The following is a 24499-nucleotide window of genomic DNA, read 5'->3' on the forward strand; positions in this document are numbered from 1 at the left end:
TATGGCAGTTTCCAAAAGCCTTGCATATGAAGACAGGACTTTAGTACTGCATACTGAGAAGTGAATGTGACTAAAAGTAAGAATTTAAAAGGAAGCTATTGAATGATCATTATCTCCCATTTAATTGCATTACTTTTTCTCTTACCTCTACTCCCATCAAACTGTCTACTAATACTAATCACAGCACTTAAGACCTCATATTACAGTTTTAGTTTACCATTTCTTCCTTGCTATATTGTCGTATTTACCTTGTATACTAGTGTCTAACAAATAAAATAACTGAGGTGTTTGCTAAATGAATGAATGATAGCTAAATTTGGAAACGGAGGGGGAAAACATTTAAAATGTTTATCATCATTCAGTTATAAATGGGAGAGTTAGAATTTAGCAAAATATTAGCCTACTTGAATAATTCAGACATTATGTATGTTTTTCTTATATCTTTAGCTTTCTGGGTTCAACTGCACATGTTCAAAATATTTCTACATTAGGGGCTTTACGTAAACTAGCAAACTAGTAACCAATTGTCGAAAAATGTTTTATATGCACATTTTAAAATTAAGACCTTCACACAGGAATTCAGGCTGCAGGTTTCTCTTACAATTTTCTAAGATCTAGCAACAGTGAGTCCTATTCCCATGTGACAAGGACTGAGTGGACCAGAGCAGCCATTGCTGCCTTTGGAAGAGAGCTGTAACCTCCAAACTGCAGGAGGCCCGCAGGAGGCCCGCGGTTCCTACCCTACCTTCCATCTGCTACTTCCCTTGTCCATGTGACCTGCCTGGTCCCTCTGGGCATTTGAGCACCAGACCTATTCTCTACATCTGTGGATTATTAAGGGTTAAAAATTCTCCCATACACCACATAGGCAGTTCTTCCTTTAATTCATATCTTATGTTACTGATTATCATTTCTCTTTTAGCCATGGAGTTGTCTATAACTATTTCAAATCTCACTTACAAGGTTAGAAGGAACAAGAAGAAAAATGATACCTATTAATTAGCCCCTGAAATTGTAAGAGTGTACAAAAGCAGAGAAGTTAAAGTGAGTTTCATGAAAACATATCCTTAGAAATATACTAGAAGTCCTATATTTACTTGAATTTCATTGTAACTGAGCTCAATGCAACGTTCTTTTTGATACTCACAGGACAGGCCCTTTCTCCTGAAAAACAGCTACACACAGAAGAGGCCTGGTGACAACATGCTGGCATACAGAATGGGTTCCCTTCATGGGGCCTGGGGTCTTAAAAAGGGTCCACTGAACTTTGTAATCAATTCCACAAGAATCAAATCATTTAAAAGGGCAAAATTACTGTTCATATCAACATACTTCTTTTTTTAAAAAAATACAAAATTATTACATTCTTGGACTTCAAAGATGTTTAATCTTATAACAATAATGGTAACATATTAAAATACTCCTGTTTTGTGGAAACTGGAAAAAAAAAGACAGTTATGTCTATAGAGTAAGCCCAGTTAACTTCAGCTAAAACAGTATTCACCTGTGAACTGAATTTGTGTTATAGGATGCAAGCATACACTCTAACCTAAAAGTACTTTTTAAATCATATGCAATTAGTTAAATCCAGAAAACTGAAGATAAACATGATGTTGCTGGTAGAAATCATTATAGAGAGTAAAAATCCTGACTCAATGTTGTTTGTTCCTTCCTTTTATGAAAATTAGAATGCAAATTAGAATGTGAATAAAATGGGAAATAAAATCCTCCGTTTTAACTTTAAAAAAGCAGTAACAGAACTTGTTCAGAATTCTTGAAATAGAACATCTTAAATTCATATTTAAGTTACTTCTTAATTACCTCAACAATTACTTGATGAATATTCATTATAATAAAAAAGTTAATTTACTAAAAGTTTATAGGCTAAACTTTCAGGGAAAAACGCAGATTGTTCAAAGCAGAGTTTACAGATACTGCTAAAACAGTTCAGGTTCAGAGTCACTGGTTTCCTGGAGAATATTCAAATATTTTAAAAAAATGAATTATAGTATTATAGTAAAAATAACAAAGAGGAAATGTCAAAAAAAGGCCTAATTATCCCCAAATGCCAATACGGATGGCTCCCTACAGTGAGGAGTAACTGAATATTAGGAACACAAAATCCTTACATTGCCTAAAGGTCGTTCTCAAGGATTTCCAGAGCTCAGAGTCATATTCGCTAACATGCAAGCTTACCTCAAGTAGGAAGTATTGCTTTAAAATAAACCCCGCCCTAAATTAGAGGGCATTTGAATCTAAAGTTCTCTTTAACCTGAATGATCTACTGCTGGTTTTATTTGTCAAAATCTGTATATTTATGCAAAACCCTTTCGTTTCTATGCTGAACAATTAGAACGATGGGCACTTTGAAGAAAGCTCTGCTCCAGGAGCCGTCAATGGGACAGAATAGATGGGTAAAGGGAAACAAAAGCCCAATATCCCCAGGCTGGTCACTGCAATGGTAGGTCAGCTTCTAAGCTCAACTGCTGTAACTCTGTCTCATAAATGAAAAAAAATCTTCATCCTCATAAAGAGAACATTAAACAGAACTTGGATAACAAAGAATAAAATATGCTATATTACTATTTAAAGTAATATGCTATTACTTTTAACTTATTATTTAAAGAAAGACAATGCAATAAAATCAGAAAATTTTGGTGTACAGGATTGTTCTCAAAAGGAAACCAAATTAGGCAAGATGACATTGTAAAAGACTGTGCAGACCATGAGCAAGCATAATCAATCGTTTGGTCAGAGTTAGTAGGTGCTAGGCTTCACTGAGTTCACCGTGGACAGAAAGAAGAGGTTGAGGAAGTACCTTCAGTCCAAGCCAGTAAGCCCAAATGACAGCAACTGCATGCTTACGCCTAGCCTCCTCCTTCAAGCGTTTCAATTCCCTTCGAGCCTAGAATGTTTTAGATGGTAAATAAAAGAGACAGCCCAATGCAGACAGCACAAATGACCAGAAAAAGACACCCCACCAAACAGAAGAGCCAATTTATGTATCAGGATTTCAGAATGAAAGAGAAATGGTGCACAATCATTTAAACCCAAAGCATCAGTGTCAGGCTAGCGTAGTCCCTCGTATTTTCGGTGCATTGAGACTCTGTCCCAGAGGAGGGTACCTGAGGGAAGCACTCCCCTGCCCTCCCCCTTACTTCCATTCTGTTTCTTTTCTGTCCCCTGTTCTCTCTCCCTCTTCACTCCCTTCTCCACACTCTCTCACTCCCCTCCCTCATCAAAGCCTTAGATCTGTGAGTGGCACCTAACGATTTACATAGACTTCCCTTTGCTGCCAGCCCACTGGGCTAAAGAGGCTGTGAATTCCTGAGTTCATGCATTTGGATGTATAAAAAGATAACTCTTGTGAACAACCATTTAGAAAACTGGAAGGAATAAAGGTTGCCTCTCTGAAGTTTCGAACAAAAACAACAAAACTCCCAACTTTTTCCAGTTGGAAAATTAGAAGTAGCATGTATCAAAATTCAATATTAGGTAAGGCCCTAAACAGTGAAATATATGGAAGCAAAATTAAAAAAGTGAAATAACTCGTAGGTTTAAATCAATCTTAGGGAAAAATTAATCTGAGGCATGCTATTTTAAAAGACAGGAACAGACAGGCACTAAGGTTTCATTACATTACAGTACTCAGGCTGGGAAATGGATTTCTCTCATTCAGTGGAGAAAGCCCAGAGTAACTGTCTAGGAGTCCCTCTGCCTCTGCTAAGACAGCTCCCTCAGTTTATAAAAGGGAACTAGTCTGTTCCACACAGATTTTCAGGGGAGAACACAAATGAACAACTTTGGTTAGTTTGTGGCAAGTTAACATCTTTATACAGGCAAATGTTGATTTTTCTCATTTTTCTCACAAGACGGGTTTATAATGTTGACAAGGTAGACTTAAAAACATAGGACTGTAATGATATTTGAGTTTCTAACTGGGATACACATGCTTAGCAGAGATGATCTTTGATTTTCTAAGTGACAAATACATCTAAAGTGCTCCCTCCCTTGGGATATGTGAAACGTTCACAGAGCCCACGACTCTGCCTGGGGATTAGTGAGAGTATTTCAGGAGGCCTTTGTTTCTGATCACAAACAGCTGATGCCGAAATTCCTGGGATTCTTCAGGGGCAATTACAGCTAGCTTTGCATGAACAGAGCTTTCTGCTAAATCACAGATGATATTTCTTTTCACATATAATATTTTGCTTATAATAATCAACAGCTGCCACAGTGAGCCTAAAAAACAATTTCATTCATGGATTAATATTTTTGTCGAGCATGCGTTAAAGGTGTTTCTATTATTAACATGTTGCAGAAGACCAATCGAAACCCAAACTTTAACATTCCCATCATGCCCCCATAGCGCATAAAAACACCTTCAGAAAACTGCCAGGATATATTAGGGGGGTAAAAAACAAACAAAACCCCCCCCAAAACTAAACATGCATGTTACTCGAGAGTTTAAAAAAAAGAGCAACTATGCTAGTACCTCTTTAGTAAGCAATTAATTAGTCTTTTTTGCCTACGCATGCTTAAGCTTCCTAACGTGCTCTCTTGGCACGAACATCTCCAGGGTTATTAAATGTGGCTACTAGGACATGCGCCAGTGTGAGCCACTGTTAACCATGGGTCTTCACCCCCTGAGATGCTAGAGATACGGATTGATTATTGCGGATTCCAGGATGGGAGTGATGGGATGTGCATTTCAAGTACCTTAGATCCAAGCCAGTAAGCCCAAATAACTGCAATAGCATGTTTATTCCTAGCCTCCGCCTTCAGCCGGCTCAGTTCCCTTCGCGCCTGTGATGCATTTGAAAAGGAGTTACAGAAAAGTTTAAGGCAAGAAAGGTTACTGCTGATTCCCAATGGAGAAAGAGGAAGAGAGACACCGGTCACCATCAAACAGTAAACACAGAAGCGTGTGCCACCACCCCACACCGAAACGTTGGACAGAGCAAGAGGCAAACACGTGCTCAGGAGCTTAAGCCAGTGAATCCCGAATGGGAGGGTCCGTTGCTCCACACATCACTCCTGACCCGCTGCCTTCCTGGGCGTCTCTGGCCTACCTGGGTACCATGCCAATACGCTGCAATGGTGGTGGCTGCTTCCTCACAGCGCTTCTGATGCTTCAGTTCCCTCAGGATTTTTCGGGCCTAAAGCACAGAATGACCCAGAAAGATAGAAAATCAACACCAAAAAACTATATCCATAGTGACTTGAAAAAACCTACCTGAAGAGATAACCATAATCCCCCTTCTCAAGGGAAAAATCAGTAGCTTAAAGAAAGGAAAAGGGAAGGTTGCTCTATTAGCCCAAAATGGACCATGAGAAGGTGGTAAATGAAGACATTATCAAGCATGACAGTGTAGCCCCACTCAGATAGACAGCAGCCTCCCACGCCCTGACACGTGACAGGAAAAAATCTGACCACAGCAATACAAACTGGACACGGCAGATGGAAGGAACAGTTCTCAGAAGGTGGTCAGCGGATCTCCAATGATCCACCAAAATCCACTTGATCACTTTTATTATTATTGTCTGGAAGGAACTGTAGCTGTACTTTTTTTTCAAAAGAGATGGCTAAAAACTTGCTATAAAATAAAATTATCTCACTGCTTCAGTTCTAGTGGCTTCTTCCAGCAGTTGCTTGAAAATGATTTAGTGGGGGCCAGGAGGACAGCCGGTTTGGAGGCAAACCCTGAGTTCTGCCTCTGAAGTCTCTAGACGGGATGCCTGGACCCAGGACTCGGTAGTAGGTCAAAGAAAAACCTGTGTGCAGCAATCTCACTTACTCTGAGCACACCAGACTTGTATTTGGCAATTGCTGTGGGACAACCACTAAGCACCTGGGCTGCCCACGGGCCTAGACAAAGGGCAATGGGAACGGCAGGACTCCTGAACCAAGATCTGGCTTGTGGGCTATAGTGTGCTGACTCTGAATCACACTTTGGCAGGAAGGACCCAGAACCAGGTGGTGGGGGCACTAGGACAGCCAGCGCTTAGGATCTTTCAATCATGATGGGGCAGCCTGCAAGATGGTCACAGGGAAGGTATGGAAGGCACTGTGCTGGGGTGCTGACGTATGGCAGGGCTCACAGGTATGGAGGCAACAGTGTGAGACAGCCTTTTGCGCTACAGCTTCCCTCGCAAACAGGGGGCAAGAGGATATTGAAATCATGTACGGTATTATTTCAAGGACTTCCTGCTCAGAGAACAAAGCTCTTGAAAAGAAAGCAGGAAGCAGCCAAGACATGTTGTAGGGCCGGAGCTTGGCCCATAATATTTATTTTTTCCATCTGACTGTTTACAGGGTAGGCAGGAGATGAGGAACCCTCCCCTGCAGGGTGAGCCCGGAGACATCATCCTTTGTAAAGAACGTGAAAACCTCACATAAATAAGGATCACTTCTTTTAAACTCACCTTCCAACCCCGGATGTAAGACTGAATTACCAAGGTAGAGCTCTTTATCTGTTGATACCTCTTTTGTTGCTGTCGGATGAAAAGGGGAAGATATCAGCAATTCTATGTACATATCCATAACATGCATACTGAGAAAGAGAATTTGCTCACTTAGTGCAAGGAACTCTCGATCACCCATATTCTTTCCGGGAACCAATAAGTACAGAAATCAAAATATCCAACAATCCAAAATTATTATGATTAATCCAAAGTTTGCTTCAAGGATGGTAAATATAATTAATTTCAAAGTGACTCAGGACCCACCATTATTAACATCTGTTCTTTGTGTCATGCTGTTATAATACAACGTCGAGCGCATAGCAGATACCCAGTGAACACACATGAATGAATACATGCTGAGTTCTGCATCTGCTCCTAAGCCTTCTCTCTTCTTGGTGCCATTTCTCAGCGTGCTACTCACTGGGTCAGCCTCTAACGGCCCCAGTTCCTTCTAGGTTTGCTGCTTTTACTGCCTCAAGCTGGGAAACCAGCTAACAAATTGAAGTCAACTCCTATCCATCGACTAAACTTTATTTATTGAGCTCCTACTCGCCATAGAGCAGAACCCGTGAGGATGTTCAACTGCAGCAGAGGTTATTTCCAGGTGGGGAAGGTTAAGGAAGACCCAGGGAGATCTTCCCAAGAGTCGGCTCACAAGCGCGATGCCCAGAGGCCCTTACTTCCAGGGCAATGCCTTGGAGAGTGGAGGCTGCTAGAACACTATCCCTAGATAAGTGAGCGCTTACTGTATTTAGCGGGGAATATTCACTACAACGTGGGCATCTGTGATGAAATTTCACAGCTTTTCAAACAAAATACTGAAGCCAGGCTGTGACTCAGACCCTGGAAATGGCAGACTGCCCAGCTCCCTTTCTCTGAGGGGGAACAGATGCTCCCAAGACTCTAGGCCATGTTCTGGAAGCTCAGAGAAAATGAGCAGCAGAACAAAAAAGGGTGCCAGAGAGAAAGGTAAAGAGAACCCTGGGACCCTGTACAAGTCACCACCTTCTCTGGACCTCAGTCTCTTCATCAGTCAACTGAGGAGCTGGAAAATCTCTAAGATTCCACACGGAGTGATAGTCTACGGCTGTAGGGTCTAAACTGTACCTACAATATCCGACCATCACTTCTGACATTCATTTGGTACCTCAATGTCTTCTTTTAAAATTCCTACATGGCTTGAAAATAACTGTCTTTAAAATTCACCTCAAGGAGCCATGAAATATCACAGAATATGGATTTTAAGATAAGTAATAACTGAAAATGGTCATTCAGAAAATCTTTGAGTTATTTGGTCAAGGGAAAATCACTGGCTTGGATAACTGTAGTTAACTGGTGGAGGTATTTACAAGCATACCTTGTTTTATCGTACTTTGCAGATATTGCGGGTTTTTTTTTTTTTTTTTTACAAATTGAAGGTTTGTGGCAACCCTGCGTTGTCAAATGATGGTTAGCATTTTTTAGCAACGAAATATTTTTTAATTAAGGTATGTACTTTTTTTAAAAGATATAATGCTACTGCACACCTAATGGATTACAGTATAGCCTAAACATGACTTTCATGTGCACTGGGAAACCAAAAGATTTGTGTGACTCGCTTTATTGCAATGTTTGCTTTATTGGAGAGGTCTAGGACCAAACCCACAAAGTCTCTGAGGTGTGCCTGTAGTTCAAATTCTAAAACAGAAATAACACTAGAGCAAAATTAATACTTCCTCTAAAGTTTGGGCTATTATTTATCATTCTAACTCTCAGAATCACAAATTAATGATACATATGGTGACTTTTTAAAAATCTCGAGATACAAAAGCTCCTTATTGGGAGGGAGGGTGGAAACAACACTTGCTATTTTTGGTTCCTTGCCTTTACTCCTCATCCTTCTGATGAAATGGCCCCTTCCAGAAGGTCTTCCTTGACCACCCTATCTAATCTCCAGTCTCCCCATTACTCTTTATCTCAGTTCTCTAGTTCCTTCCTAGCACTTACTCTACAATCTGTCATTGTTCTATTTATTTGCTTAAACGCATATTGTCCCTCACTAGCCATGAACTGTATGAGGTCAGGAACCAGGTTGTTTGGTTCACCTTGCTATCCCCTGAACCTGGCAGAATAAGGGTTTCAAAACTATTGGTAGAATTCAATACAGATGAATTCAGGATGCTTCAAAACTTGGTTTTTCTTAATGACCTCAAAATAAGAAATAATAAAAGGGGTTCCTTGAGGACTGCCTATTTGTGGGTCCTCCCTTTCTCAGGCAAACAGAAAACAGAGCATTATGAATCTGCCAAAGGGCCAAGTACCACTGCTATGTGCAGCCAGGTTGGTGACAACAGTCTTCTGGGCCTTTGCAGGATACATGTTAATGAACCCATCGTTAACGTGGCTGGCTAGGGTCATACTTTAACACTTGTACTGTTGGTTACACTCTTTTAACTTGAGGAAGCAATTTTAAAGATATTCTTTTAAAGATCACATAATTTTTCCTTACTTTTCATTTAAGTAACTCATTAATTTCTAAAACTTGGAAATTATACACTAAAATGTATTATATGAGAACAGGTCAGCATAAATTATGTCCTGATTATACACACCCTTAAAGCAAAACTTCTCTACAGCTGAAAAAGAGGAAGAACACGCTAAAGGAGATTTGATTGCAATTTTAATTCATTTTCCAACTCACTCTCTAGTGAAAAAGCAGAGAATGAAAATGTGTTTGGAAGCAGTGCTCTTATCATTAAAATTCATTTTGTGAGAACGCAATGCCAAGTTCAAGCTAGCCTAGAGGTAAACCTTCAGGTTCCCCTCAAACCTGTTATGCCTCCAATGAAACATCTATAATTGAGTGAGAAAGAAAATTCCCCAAAGAAATTCCATATCAATTAAATAAACATACTTTATTTTGGAGTCTTTTCCCAAAGGACCAGATATCTGAGGACTAAAGGAGATCCAACCCTTTAACCCAAACCCAGAATTCTACTAAAATGTGGCATTAGCTTTCTGGAATTAAAGCCATTTTCAGTCTTCCTACAATAAATGGAAAACAGCCAATTATTTGGGAAAATTGACCCTACTATACTCAAAGGGTTAAATGACATTATCTCTTCCAATCTGATAACCAAATTCAAGATGTAGATCTCCCACTACATGTATCTCCATCAGTGGAAGACAGCAAGATAAACTAGAGCTTTGACGTTGTCCTGGATTCAAACCCCATCTCTGCCTCATAGTAGCTGTTACTTAACAGCTCAATGACTTAGTTTTCTCATCTTTAAAAAAGGGACCAGAAAAGCACCCATTTCACGAGGTCATTCGGAGGATGAAGTATGTAAAAAAAAATACCTACACAGTTAAATACGTAACAAATATTTGCAAAAAAAAGCATCGTGATTACAGCTCAAAAAAATGTCAGGGGCTCTCACCGCGTATCTCCTGTACCAGGCAGCAATCACGATTTGGCTTTTTCTCATCAGCAGGAAGTGTGTGCGACATTTCCACCCCCGATAAATCTTCTGAATGAGAGTGGCCAGGTCCTCAAGACGCTGCTTCCTCAGGTCTTCTAATTTGAATAACTAATAAATAATAGATGGATTTATCAAAAATCCACAAAAACTCGTGGCACATGTGAACATCATTCTCAGGAAATAAAATGTCACAATGTTGGAGTGAACCACATTGAGGAAAAAAAAAAAAACTTATTTACAGATATTATGAATAGTAGTCCAGAAGAAAACTATTGGGATGAGTTCACGCAAGATACACAATTTAGAGTACAGTGTTTTAGAATTTATGACGAATCATGTAAGGGCTGAACTGAGCTCTAGATGTACCTTCACACTATCTGTGAGGATGAAATTACTGGAAGGGAGGTGACGGCAAGGTCTCTCTCAGACGATTTGAACACTTTCCTAATTCTCCAAATTTCCAATAAACTGCTATGTAAATTATACTTCATGCTAGTCTATTCAGTTATAAAAAGGCTCCAATGGAGTTCTTCACTAAGTAGAATTTTAAGTGTTCTTTTTAACTTAAAAAAAAATTTAATTTGGGTGCCTTCGTGTACCTCTGAATAGCAGTGTTGTCTTTCCTAAAATTACTGTATAATTCAGATATTACAAATACAGACTGAAGTAACCTCCAATTTTTACGAGTTAGGGAGGTTTTATTGTAACACCAGTTTCTTTATGATTTCTTAAATGCTGTACAATCTATCAGCTCAAAAGTTTTGGTGTTTCATAAAAAATACAAATGTTCTTCCATTATCCCTTATTAAGCCACCCCTTTGGATATTTGCAGAAAAACACAAAAATGTGACATTCTTGGTAGCATCTTGGGTAACATTATAAAGTTAAACATCCTTTAAGAATTTGCCCATATGATTATAACAAAAATTCAGAGCGTAACGTTTCGATTACATACTGTTCTTGGGTTTCGAATGAATATCTTTGATCTACCAAAGGAGTACTCTTCCACAGGAATCTCCAATTCATTAAACAAAACCTCCACACCAGCTCTATAAAAATAAATAGAAAAAACAAATTTTTTGAGTTACAAAAATAGGCTATCTTATCTTAAAACATGATATTAGGTTCTCAGCAGTATAAAAAAATACCTTCATTTCCAAGTATAAATGATCTTTCAGTAAGCATCCTTCCATCAAAGAATTTCCAGAGTGAATTCCACAAATTTAACCAAATCTAGTAAATGCTCAAAAAGCATTCTGGTTTTAGAACTACGTATTCTAAGAAAATATGATATTAAAGACAATTTCTTGATTTCATTAGCAGAGGTGATCAAATATACTTGTAACAATGGACCAACCAGGGCCAGAAGGGTATGCAAGAAACTCACATCTATTTTGAACCCACTCAGTTACTTCTTGCAAACATTTTAAACACTGCTCCTGCTACTCAGATTGTGGGCAGGTCCCAAGAGTGCTAAGTGCCAGGCCAATGGGATGCAAAAGAACACAGGGTGGGAGCAAGGCCTGGACTTGACTCTGACCTCTCCATCCTGGACCGTGGATTTAATGTCAGACTTTAGTACTAAACTTCATCCCACCAACCTGTGGACTGGATGCCAGGCTGGGAGTGAATCCTTGTTCTGTGTATTATAGTAGATGCTGACCATAGTACCCTGGAAATTAGCAGTGGGAAATGAAATAGTACCCAGACCCTACATTATTTGGGTATTGAATTATGCATCAGGGACCACACCATATGTCTGGAGTTTATCTTCCTGTAATACACGGTGAAGTGTCTAATCCTACTGATTTTCCTGTGAAAGGCCAGGTCCAGTGACAATGTGGAGTCAACACCAGTATAGTGAAAGAAAAATCCCCATAAAACAGGCACGTCTGCCCTGCTGTAGTAGCTGGGAGAGCTTCTGTGGCCTGCAGAAAAGGGGCAACTTCTGGGACTGGTGAGAGCAGAAGGAAGGTCACTGCACAGACAAGGCCTGGTTTCTCTTCTGCAGCAGCCCCCCTGCCAGCACACAAGTTCTCTCTGCATGTAGAGCTCACAGGGGCTGCTCCATGGGATGAGTCTGCAGTGGTCCAGCACTCTGTCTGTGACTGGATGGATGAGTGCAATTTAGGGCAGATGAGCTGAACGCCACATGGCCCCAAGTTCTGCCATATTCTCCAATCCAGCTTTACTCACAATAACACTGACACTGTGAACCCTATCTGCTCCTGTATCTATTGCTTGGTTGGTATAGACTTGATCAAAGAGTGGGACCCCCACCCTTCATTCACTCTCTCTGGGGTTAATTCCCCAGAAAAAGAAAAACCCCGAAGAGCTGAGAGCAGTGATCCAAGATGCCTGTAGCTCTACCCTTGTATGAGTCTACACAAATATACCCATCAATTACAAATTCTCCTCCTGCTAACTTGCCACGACATAGTTTAGAAGTTTATTGACATACAAGTTCCAAATGTGGATTTGATAAGCCGTGTTTAAACCTTAAAGAAAACCAAGACTTCTAATAATTAATAAGAATTAGCACACAGTGGTATCCTGCTGGAAGATGGTCCAAAACAGAGGTTACAGCCAACTTTTCATAGAATTCTGTTTTGCCTAAACAGCACGTGAAGAAAACAACATGGTATCTGTATGCTTTAAAACTTCATAATTAAATATGATCAATGAATGTCTTACCTTGCTGGTCCTTTCCAATGAGGCCATGTTTGTTTACAAAGCATTTTGTATCTTTCTAAGCAAGGTTCATAGGCCTGCCTGAAGGCGTAGCCTGCTCTCCTCACGCGGACATTCTCCAAAAGACCCAGATACCTGACCTGATGACATACTAGACCCTCGTTGAAGATGTGTGCTGCCTTTTTATCATTCGGTTTGATACACCTAAAAGATGACACAAATTTTAGGTTTTAAACTCCTTCTCTTACGGATTTATCTGTCCATGTTTTACAAAGCATCATATATAATTATTTCAAGGTGAGATAATTATTTATTATTCTTGGAAAACCTAGTCATTTCTTTTGAAATTATTTCAAATCGTTTTACAAAAACCTGAAGATAACTACACTGCAGATACAGCAATAAAAAAGAATAATGCGTACAATAACATGGGTAAATATCACTGACATTCTGTTTAATGAAAGAAGTCTGATGTAAAAGAGTACATATTTTGATTACATTTATATGAAGTTCTAGAAAAACTAATTCCTAGTGAGAACTCAGTGTTGCTTTACCTCTGGGGAGAGGTAGGGGTGGAGATCGACAGGGAAAGGGCACAAGGGAACCTTCTGGGTTGATAAGACTTGTTTTATATCTTGGCTTGGATGAGGCTATACAGGTGTATACATAGGTAAAAATTCAACAACCTGTACAATTAAGATTTATATACTCTATTGTATTGTACATACATTACATACCTCAATGAAAAGGTTAAAAACACTGCTGTCTCGCTAAATCCCTATTACCTCCCTCCTTTTCAATAGGGCACTTTGCTGCCCAAGGAAAGACTACATTTCCCAGCTTCCTTTGCAAGTAGGTGTGGCTATGTGACCAAAATTCTAGCCAGAGCATAAGTAATGTTTGCTACTTCCAGTGTGTCCTTAGAAGGAAGGGACTTGTTCTCCCTTTGCTCTTCTGCTAAATGCTGGCAGGAATGTTGACGAGGTGGAGAGCTATCTTTGACTATATAGATAAGAGGAAATACCCTGGCAACTGCAGAGCCACAACATAGAAGGCGTTGCTCTATTAGCACTGGAGTCTATACACTTAGAAGTACACAAGAAATAACTGTCAATCTTGTTTAAGCCTCTATTATTTCCAGATCTTGTTGGAGCAATCTCTATATCCTAATTAATATATTGTTAAACATTTACAGTTATGTCTGCCTCACTTCAACTGTCAAATTCCACACATACATGTAATATATGGACAACTAAATCTTACCTAGTTTGACCTTGGTGTTTTTATGGTTTTTCTTTTACATTTAGAAAAGTAATGTCTACTTCTTGGCTTAAGGACAAACAGATCAATGGAACAAACTAGTGAGTTTGGATCTAGACTCCTACACATACATTCAATTGATTTTCGATAAAGGCATCAGGGCAAATGAATGAAAATGGAGATTTTTTTTCTTTTCAATATGTAGTGCCAAAACAACAGGATAACTATATGGAAAAAATAGACCTTAAAATAAATCTGAAACTGTAAAGACTCTAAAAATATATATATAATAATATATTCACAACTTTGGAGTTTATTAATTAAGACTTCTTAGAGATACATTAAAACCACTGAAAGGGAAGGGGAATAAAGGAACTTTCTGGGGTGACGGGAATGTTCCATGTTTTGACCTGAGTGGTGGTTACCAAAGTGTATACAATGGCGAAAAAACAATGGAGCCATTCACCTAGGATCTGTACATATCACTCCATGCAAATTATACCTCAGTAAAACAGAATCTTAAGGTTAAAAAAAAAAAAGTTTACTCAAATGAGAATAACAAAAGCAACTGATCACACAAAGTTTCTTGGTTAATTTTTTTTGAAACTAGGATCCTTAACCTAATATATGTTCTAACCTGTTTGCAATCAAACCAGGGGATTTTACCTATTTACATTTGTTATGAATATAAATACTAGGTCAACAAGTTAAACACAAAAATGTTCTTCACTCTAACTTCCTCATAACTGAATTTTCAAAGACAACTGTAGAAGGTACATGTGGGTGTGCACCTGCCACATGAAATCTGACCCATCAGATACACACCTTCTATTACCTAGTTCACCAAATATACACATCACAAACTCTAATCCTAGTTGGTCTTTACTGAATTTTGAGAACTAAGATGCCCTAGAAGCAAACCAAAAAAAAAAAAAAAAAAGAGAGAGAGAGAGACAGAGACCAGATGCTTTTTAAGGAGTTCTTTCTACTGTTTTGAAAAAATTATTTAGATTGTTTCAGAAATCATTAGTTTCTCTGGGCCTATAACTCTCACAGGGAAGAAAGAGGCACATACTTCCTCACACCAGACCTGCAACTGAAGCCCCAGGCGCTTCAATGCTCCAAGTCAATATAACAAGAATCCAAAATGAATCCACCAAAACAGTTTATGCAAAACGCTTACCAGAAAAAAATTTACATTTTGTTTCTTAACTTGTCATTAAAAAAAAACCCCAAAAAACCCAAAGTTGAGAACTCCTATGTGCCAACAACCCAATTTCATTAAGTATCTATTCCCATCCCCCGCCACAATTTTTTTCTTTTCCCTTTTTAAAATTCCCTATTTTGAGGCCACTGGAGTATTTTTTAAGCAAACCCAAGACACCGTATTATTTGACCCCTAAGTACTTTAGTTATCCTCTCCTTGGGTTACGCTCAGATTTAAGCAAACAGGTAAATGATCTTCCTTGAGAGTGCCTTCATAATCGAATGGTCAAAGAATTTTATGTGCCAGAAATACCTAATGTAGTTTGGATTCTTGGTCTGTAGGTTTTTCATCAGAGTGGCCACCGATGCCTTGAACTGTGAGCCGGCTGTAGGAGGCCTTTTTAGGTTGATCTTGGCAGGGTTCCCTTCGGGGAACAAAGACTTGATGAGGGCATGGCCGGCCTTCCACATGGCTTGGGACAGGTCTCTATAGAGAAGGTCGTTGTTCTTATCCACAAATCCTTCCACTTGGTACAGCACCTATGAGCAGCAGCACATGGGACTCAGTGGCTGACACACTGCACGCTAGAACATCAAACAACTGTTAAAAATATCCCGAGACTATCTATACTGCAGCCTCTTCTTTCTCCATCAAAAAATCTCCAACAAGTTAGTCACACTCTAATACCAAATTAGCCTCCAAGTTTAAATTCCATCTGTCTAAATCACAGAAGAGTTCAAAATAAATTCTATTACCCTTCAGGATTTGCAAGAATAAACTCCAAAAATGTTATTATAACATTTTCAAAGGATTTTAGGGTTTTTTTGGTGTTCAGGCATATTTTTGAGGTTTTACTTGTATTTTTTAGTTTACATGTGCCAATTCTAGTGTGTTTAAAAGGAGACGGGGGAAATTGAGATAACACAGATATTTTCATAGACATCCTAAACCAGCAGAGAAACTGACCAGGAAAGTATCTCTTAATAACATGGGCTAGTGAAAAAAAATGAAGTACCAAGTTCCAGCATTTTGAAATTAAAGGAAAAGGTACTATATACTTCATTTTTACTAAAGCCATAATCAGATTTTTTCCCCTTTGAAGTTTGCAAGCTTATTTATAAGAAAGGAGGTATTAACTCCAATCAATAATCATTCAGGACCCCCAAAATCAATCTATTGTCCCAATTGTTTTTAATATTATCTTTATATAGTTGATGACATAAAATTAATTACCCCAAATACTAACCAAATTAATAAATGCTTAAAAAAAAAAGTAGATGTTTTCTCCAGTGTCGTTTCAAAATTCAATCTAAGAATTCATTATTTTGCTAAATGGTTGGTGCTTTTAAAACCTTACTGTAAGTCTTTTTTATTTTTTAACATCTTTATTGGAGTATAATTGCTTTACAATGGTGTTACTGTAAGTCTTTAGTGAATGCTAATTTTTTACTGGCAAATCTTTTATCAGTGTTGATAGATCTTTTTTATAGGCTAGCTTTCAGAGCTTGAAAATAATAAAATCGATTTTTAATATATACTTGAACTCTTTCATTAAAGCCACTGGCTTTCCTTTCAGCTCTCAGTAAGATTTTGCTCAACATGGTCCATATTCTATTCCCACTGAACATTTACTGACTCCATGCTTTCAGCAGCTCCATTTATCCTCTGGAGCTGGCGCTGGTCAGAACGCCATCTCTGAGGCTGAGGCTCGGGGTCCTCCAGGGGGGCCCGGGCTCCCGCACCTTGCCGGCGTAATGCTGGATCCTGAAGCAGCTGTGAGGCAGGGACGTGTCGTTGAGGAACCGGGAACACTTGCTCATCCTGCTCTCAAAGTGCTGGTGAGTGGCGCACACTTGGTTCAGCTTTTCCAAGAAGGTCTCGTCGGTGACCGTGCCTGGCCTCAGGCACTCCTCATCCAGCATGGCCAGGATTCCGTTTGTGTTCTGGGCGAAAGGAGATAAAAGGGTTTCCTTCCTTCCTCGCTGTATTAATAATTATTCCTAATTATGCCATTAAACACAATCGACTTAGTCACAAGAAAATTCCGTTCAGGCACAACAAAGAGCAGAGAATCAAAACAAGTAACAAAACGCCCCCCACAGAAATCAGCCCTCTTCCAGCGGGGTCCCAGGTGCTCTGGGGGGTGGGGAGGGAGGAAGTATCTGCATGAGTCTCCCCACACCCCGCAGCCCACGATGCCTCCCCGACGGCAGAACAGGACTTAGGTATCACCTCAGCCACGGGTTGATAACTGAAATTCATGTTGTTTAGCAAAAGGCAAGTCAGACCTCAAAGATTCATAAACAAATCTAAAAGTCAGAAACTAATGTGACAATACTGTCTCCTTATATAATGTGGTCATAAATCACAAAGCATAGTCTCTTAAGGCCATTATTTGACTCACAGCTTGAGAAGGAAATTGGTTTCAGATGTTTCCAAATTGTTCCTATGTTCAAAATAAAGTTTATTTTCTCGAGGAAAAAAAGTGGTGTGATTCGGGAGGCTGCTTTTAACGATCAATGCAATCAAGCTGTGTTTCAAGAATATCTGTTCAGAATAAAATTCTCCTTCCCTATAAAATTTCGAAATGGATGTTAAACATGGGTGAGAATTCGTTTGTTGGGTATTCAGACCCTGTGATCATATTTACCCCAAGAGCAGTCAGCCCAGCTAAAGAGAATCAAAAGTCAGGAATCTTCTACTTTGCTAAATAAAGGCTGTTGTTCCTTTGATTGCCCCTACAGGCCCACACATCTCCATTCCACAGAGAACAATCCACTGACCATGAGCCCCACCCGCTTCCGCCAGGGCAAAGTCCCCCTTGGCTCCTCTCCCCTTCTCCTTACAAGGCCATGACATCCTCTGACCAGCACTTATTCATTCCACACAAAATCTGGGGGAAGTGTGGATTCTCAGGAGTCAAGTGTGTTCATAACATCCCCGGAGTAAACATTATTGTTAGGCGATGCTGGAAGGAAACATTTCCTTTATGTATCCAGGCTCCTACGTGAACATGAGTTTCTTCAATCATATATGCAAGGGGATTTTTGGCTGAGATAATCTAGTTAAATTAAGTGTATTACCACTGTTTTTTTTTTTTCTCCCTTCTTAAAGGTAAATAATTAAGTGCAATGTTACCTTTATGAAGAAAAACGTGATAGTCACGACTTCTGAAAGTTAAAACCTCCCCAGCAAACTACTTTGGTCACAAAATTTACCAGAAAAAATTTTCAGGAAATCCACTGATTTTCTAAATTTTAGACTAGAGTTTTAAATTGCTTAGGTGGAATATTAGTGTTCACAATCCAACACTGTTTACATTTTTCAAAACAAAGTTTATTTTTTAATTGAAAAATAGTAATGCTTCAGAATATTTTTTTAAAAGTTCAATTTAATCAAAGAGGTGGCTTTCAAGAATATCTTGAATACTGAGGGATAAGATACTGGCTAATTAATAATATCCAAAACGTCTTGTTAAAGATGAAGAGAAAATGATTTGCTGGACATTTGGAGCCTGTGAGTCTATTGCTGAAGCAGAGCACTCACCTACACTGAGAGCTAAAAAGACTGTAGAAAACAAAGTTTATGCATTGTTTCAAACTACTTTGTTATTAAGGCCAGGAAGATTTAGTAAGACTAAGCTTTTACACACAAATCAGTCTTCTTGCAATCAATTCGTTCATGATAAACTACATGATAAATATGATGTAAAAACAAAAATCTTAGATTCAGAAAGGTTACTAAAAATTATGCAGTAATTTTTCACACGTTAAGCCTTTTCACGTACATAATTTGTAACCTGAAAAATCCCACGGCCCTTGGCACCTGTCAAGTCACACACACACCATCTCTCATGTCCCTGAAGCAATCTATGGTCCATACCAGCCACTCCTGGGATCCTACTTAACTTGGCTCCTGAGATGGTCCCTTTACCCTCCTTTATTTTTACTTGAACAGCATGGAGTTTTGTTGTCGTTGTTACTTTTTAAGAAAATTTTTCCAGCTTTACTGAGATATAATTGACATAAAATACTGTGCAAGTTTAAGGTATACAACATGTTGATTTGATACACTACCATAGTGTTAGTTACCTCTATCACATCACGTAATTACCATTTCTTTTTTGTGGTGAGAACATTTAAGACCTACTTCTTAACCACTTTCAAGTATATAATATATAACACAGTATTGCTAACTATAATCTCCACACTGTACATTAAAGCCCAGAACTCACTCATCTTTCAAGTGGAAGTTTGTACCCTTTGGCCTACATCTCCCCATTTCCCCCAAACTTTAGCCCCTGGCAACCACTATTCATTTTATTCTGTTTCTGAGTTTGTTTTTTTTTTAAGATTCTACATATAAGTGATATCATACAGTATTTGTCTTTCTCTGACATATTTCACTTAACATAATGCCCTCAAAGTCCATCTTTGTTGTCACAAATGGCAGGATTTCCTTCCTTCTCATGGCTGAACAATATTCCATTGTACATATACATCACATCTTCTTTATCCATTCATCTGTAGACGGACGCTTAGGTGGTTTCCCTATCTTGGTTATTGTGAATAAAGCTGCAGTGAACGTGGGAGTGAAGATATCTCTTTGAGATCCTGATCCTGTTTCTTTTGGATATATACCCAGGAGTGGGATTGTTGGGTCACATAACAGATCTAATTTTAATTTTTTATAGGAACCTCTATACTGTTTTCTTTTTTTTTTCTATACCAATTTCTATAGCGATTGCACCAATTTACATTCCTACCATCAGTACACAAGAGTTACCATATCTCCCCACATCCTCACGAACAATTATCTTTTTGATAGTAAGCACTGAATACTATGTTAAGAGGTCGCTAGAATTTTAGAAATGAAATGGATATTTTGACTTGGCAAACACCTTCTTTTTTTTGAGTCTCCTCTGATCAGTGCTCATATTTCCACGAGCTGTGGATTGGACCTGGGTTCCCAGCACACAAGAAAGAATGGTGCACCTAAGGGCATGGCATCTGAGCGTCATGAATGGGCTCTGTGATACGGCAACAGGATTAGCATGGGGGAACCTGGCTAAGTATCAAAAAGTCCAGCTGTCTATGTATGTGTTCGAGAACCATGTGTGAGTTCTTAAGGTTGTGATAAAGTTTCCAGAACTCTGTATTTCTCTGAAGTGTCGAAATAGTGAAAATACAAAAGCTTGACAACACTGAAGGCAGTGAGATCGTTCGTAAGTAGTGAATTACACTACCAAGAACTTCTTTGGGAAACTGTACCTAATACTCACATTTTCTATTAGGTCACAAATGATAGCATTATTGAAGTACTCAATGTGAGTCCATTCTATGTCCTGAAAAAGAAAACAGAACAAAATCAAATCCCATATGATGATGCTACAACACTACCATCTCTAACATAAGACTTTGCCCATCTTACTATACTCCACTTCCTCTCTGAAAATTTCCTTTATAAAAATCAGTGCTGCAAATGTCATCTTCCGGTTCCCAAAACTTTCATAATGCAGCAGTCTAGCACTGACACGATCCGACTGAAACAACCGCCCTTGACCTGTGCTGAGGCTGTCTCCCCTTCCACCCCCCCATCTGTGGCAATTTCCCATGCACTTCGCTGGCCCCGGGTCATTTATTCAACAGGCCCTTGGGTCAATATTACTTTTTGTATATTTACAATGTTTACAAGGAAATAAGTCAGAACTTGATCCCCAGATTTTTCTGTTCTTAATTTGTAATCACAAGGAAGAAATTAATTTTAGAGTCAACCCCATATTGTAGGGCCGTTAACTATTTCAAATGTAAAAACAGAACAGTGCTAAGATAAGTATTTTCAACATAAGGAAAGACATGAAAACCTATCCACTGGTTCTAACACTAGCTACAAAGCCAAATCTGGGAGGCCAAGTGTAATCATTCTGTATCTGCTTACACTCTCCATAAGTGTAAACATTTATTTTTCTTCTAAGGGGAAGAAAGTTAATTCATACGGCAAGCTAAGGATCTTCCTATATACTCTTAGAAGTGTTTTAGACAATCTGTACAAACTGTTTTAAGTTACAGATCAAAGTTTGCGCATTCTCTTTATGATGATAAGACAGGAAGAGAATGAATCTGGCTTTTAGGATGTTTACGTTACAAAAGGTGCCATTCAAGTATAAAATGTTTCTAAAGCATGATAATCATTTCAAATGAAAGATGAAACATTCATGATTTAGTTTTTGAGTAGATGAGTTATTTTACTAAGTCACTGGGAATAATAATCACTTTAGAAAAATCTATACTGAGAAGCCAAAAAAAGAGGATTCTGTGTCCTTAATGACTTAAAATGACACTATAGAAAATGGAGAAGGAAGTAATATTACTAAAATATTAAAGCAAATAAATGAAAGGGAAACAAAAATATAATACGATATATACAAAAAAATTTCTCCTTTTTGTCTGATATAAATAAATTTATACTTAGAAAAACACTGGCTATTTAAAAACTGAAAGGGTGAAAACCAAGTATGTGTTTTACAATTAAGGATGAAAGGACTCTGTAAATATTACTTCTGATTATTTTCCAACGACATTCAGTGAGATAATCCATCCACAGCACTAGTATAATACCTGGCATATAGTAAGCACTCAACAAATGTTACAGGTTTTTATTATAAAATTTTTAAAAATCAATGCTTTTCAAGATTGAACAAAATATTAAAATATTGTTAAATACTGAAATAGTAAAGTATTTTCAAATTTATATACGGTGATAATTGACTTCTTTGGTATACAGTTCTCTTAGGTTTTGTCAGATGCGTAGCATCGGGTAACCACCACCACAGCCAGCCTCCAAAATTCCCTTGTGCTCCCCCTTGGCAGTCACACTCCTATCCTCTGGCCACTACTGACTATTAGACACTTTGACTCTATAGCTTTGACTTTTGTAGAATGACATATAAATTAACTCATACATATGTAGCCTTTTGAGTCTGGCTTCTTTCATTTAGCAAAATGCATCTGAGATTCCTTCATGCTATTGTGTGTATCAGCTGTTTGCTCCTTCTTATTGCTGAGTACTAGAACCTTGTACGGATGCACCGCTGTTTTTTTGTCCATTCATCTCAGACTAGTTTTTTAACAGGGTATTATTTTACTTCACTCTACTTGAATCCAGTGAGACTCAAGTTGGTCAGCTGATGTTCACTGAGCACCTACTATGTGCTGAGCACTGTCCTGGGCACTAGCAGCAAAGAAAATCCCAGTTAGCTTAGATGTCATACCAAACAAATTTTTAAAAGGTACAATATGGCTAAACTTTGAAAAATCTGATTTTAGGGTCATGTTTGTACAGTCTTTTGAATCCAGAATTTGTATTATGAGTAAAGGAATACGTAAAATTTTTTTCAATATTACCTCCCGTATATATTCCTCCTGCTCTTCTTTAAGAGTCAACTCAATGAAGATTTGTTGCAGCTTTTCATTACAATAATTAATAATGAACTGCTCAAAGCTGTTGTCCTATATGGAGAAAAATGAAGACAGCCTTATAAAGCAAGCCACTGGCACTCCCATGACCATGCCACTCTAACATCTCACTCCACAAGAAACGCCACACACAGTCTTGCAGACTTAACTGCGGCCCAGCGCACACCCAGAGGCTGGCACATCACAGGCACCCAAGAAACGATTCATGAGTCAAGTGAATGAATGAAGGATATACAAGTTACACACTATTTGGAGAATGAAGAATTTTAGTTGACAAATAAGCAGCCCACAAACATGGTAAAAAAATGAGAAAGAAATACATTTCCCCCTAGAGGATCAGCAAAGAAACAGTGAGATTCATCATCTCTGTCACCCAAGTTCTCAATCTTCCATTCTCAACTCTGGAGCTCAAGAAAGTCTTTCTGACCTGACCTCTTACTCCCCTACCCAGGGTCAGATCCCTCATTCTGACACTTACATACCAGCACTTTTGAAAAATCATGCTATGTGTATACATGCGTGTACATGTGCATTCACATGTATTGATTAGTGTCATATTTATCTGTCTCTCTAGATTGCACATTTCTTAAGGGCAAGGGTTGACCATACATCTCTTGTTCACCAATGGAAGCCCATGCCTGCAGCACCTTGCACCTAGCAAGCACTCAGCATGTATTGGCTAACTACACGAATGAAGTGTCCACAAAATACAGACTCAAGGGAATCAGCACATCAAAATCATCTCCTAGCTAGAAACTCTCTCCTCTCAGAAGGGTCACACATTTATCACTCTTATGATTCTCAGCAGTGTCTTCTTCATATCAGAGTTATTGCCTGTGAAGATCTATGCCTACATCATTTCTGAACGATCTGCAGGGCCTAACGTATTGCTGTACATATTGAGGGCACAAATGCAGGTCTGTTGGATGAATATACTTCACCAAGAACCACACCATCCAAAAAGAGGTAGATCTAGCAATAAAACTTGTTATTTTCACCTCTCTCCCCCTCTCTGCAGAGAGAGGCGATGGTGGCAGTGGGAGTGAGAGATGGTGACCCCACCACTGATAAACCAGACTCTTTTCCCACTGAGGTGGCCAGTCCTGGCCTAACTGGCTATGAGGGTTCACCTGTAACGGCAGAAGCTTGCCACTCCCTGTGAATACAGAGCAGCTGCCTTCAAATCTTTCCATAAATGATGAAATCCAAAGTCAAAGACTTTTTTGAAAGTTGATCTTTCAAAATCAAGTTTGGTGCAACCAGGACAAATTGTAAAAGGATACCTAGGACGCAGCATCTCACCACATGCCTTCCTGGAAGGTGGCTGAGGATTTCTAATCACTAGTGAACTAATTAATCCGGGGAAATTTTAAACTCAAAACCATAAGTGACACATAAAATACATTATCACTGACTAATCTTTTAATGTTAAATGTAGTCGAAGATAAAAGTTTCTTTCTTTGTTTTAAATCCTGAAGGTTCTTACTTAAAAGGCACACATTTATCACCAAAACGTTCAACAAATATAGTCCTGGACACAAAGGTCATTCCCCAGTCCCCATTTTCATGTTACGTTTTAAAAACCATGTGTTCCAATCCTCAGAGCTTAACAATTTTGACCAGAGGCTGAAGTCAGTCTGATATAGATGCCTTATAATCAGTATAAGGCCATTTCTTTATGAGGAAGTCTGGCTTTCTCAGTTTGGTAAAATATATCCCTATATAGTGCTACTACCCCAAATTAAAACTTATAAATAAAATTAAAATTTTAGTGACTTATAGGAGATCTTTGGGTTTTTTTAGAAAACAAATTCATGGAGTAAATCCTTTCTGCTATTTAATAGGGCTGTGCCTATGGAGCTATTTAGACAAAATTATGCTAAATTTTCAAATGGCAACTAATGAGGAGAAGGGAGGGGAGAACAACTGGTGTCTCTGAC

At 38.7% G+C, this 24499-nt stretch overlaps 1 protein-coding gene across 3 annotated transcripts in view; it reads right to left on the minus strand.

Annotated features, from left to right (window-relative positions):
* MYO1B (myosin IB) overlaps positions 1-24499 on the minus strand; it is a 189582-nt gene that overhangs the window by 16541 nt on the left and 148542 nt on the right. Inside the window, exons 13-23 of one of the 3 annotated variants that reach the window (XM_082657746.1) lie at positions 22488-22592; positions 20366-20428; positions 16827-17027; positions 15397-15623; positions 12621-12821; positions 10882-10975; positions 9885-10034; positions 6427-6495; positions 5073-5159; positions 4720-4806; positions 2819-2905 (exon numbers count right to left, since the gene is read on the minus strand). In XM_082657746.1, coding sequence (XP_082513872.1) covers positions 2819-2905; positions 4720-4806; positions 5073-5159; positions 6427-6495; positions 9885-10034; positions 10882-10975; positions 12621-12821; positions 15397-15623; positions 16827-17027; positions 20366-20428; positions 22488-22592 — 1371 coding nt within the window. The remainder of the gene's footprint in view (positions 1-2818; positions 2906-4719; positions 4807-5072; positions 5160-6426; positions 6496-9884; positions 10035-10881; positions 10976-12620; positions 12822-15396; positions 15624-16826; positions 17028-20365; positions 20429-22487; positions 22593-24499) is intronic. The other 2 variants (XM_082657744.1, XM_082657745.1) reach the window with 2 other exon arrangements.

Source organism: Grampus griseus (genome assembly GCF_964374135.1).
Source record: "Grampus griseus genome assembly, chromosome: 7".
NCBI classification, from domain to species: Eukaryota; Metazoa; Chordata; class Mammalia; order Artiodactyla; family Delphinidae; genus Grampus; species Grampus griseus.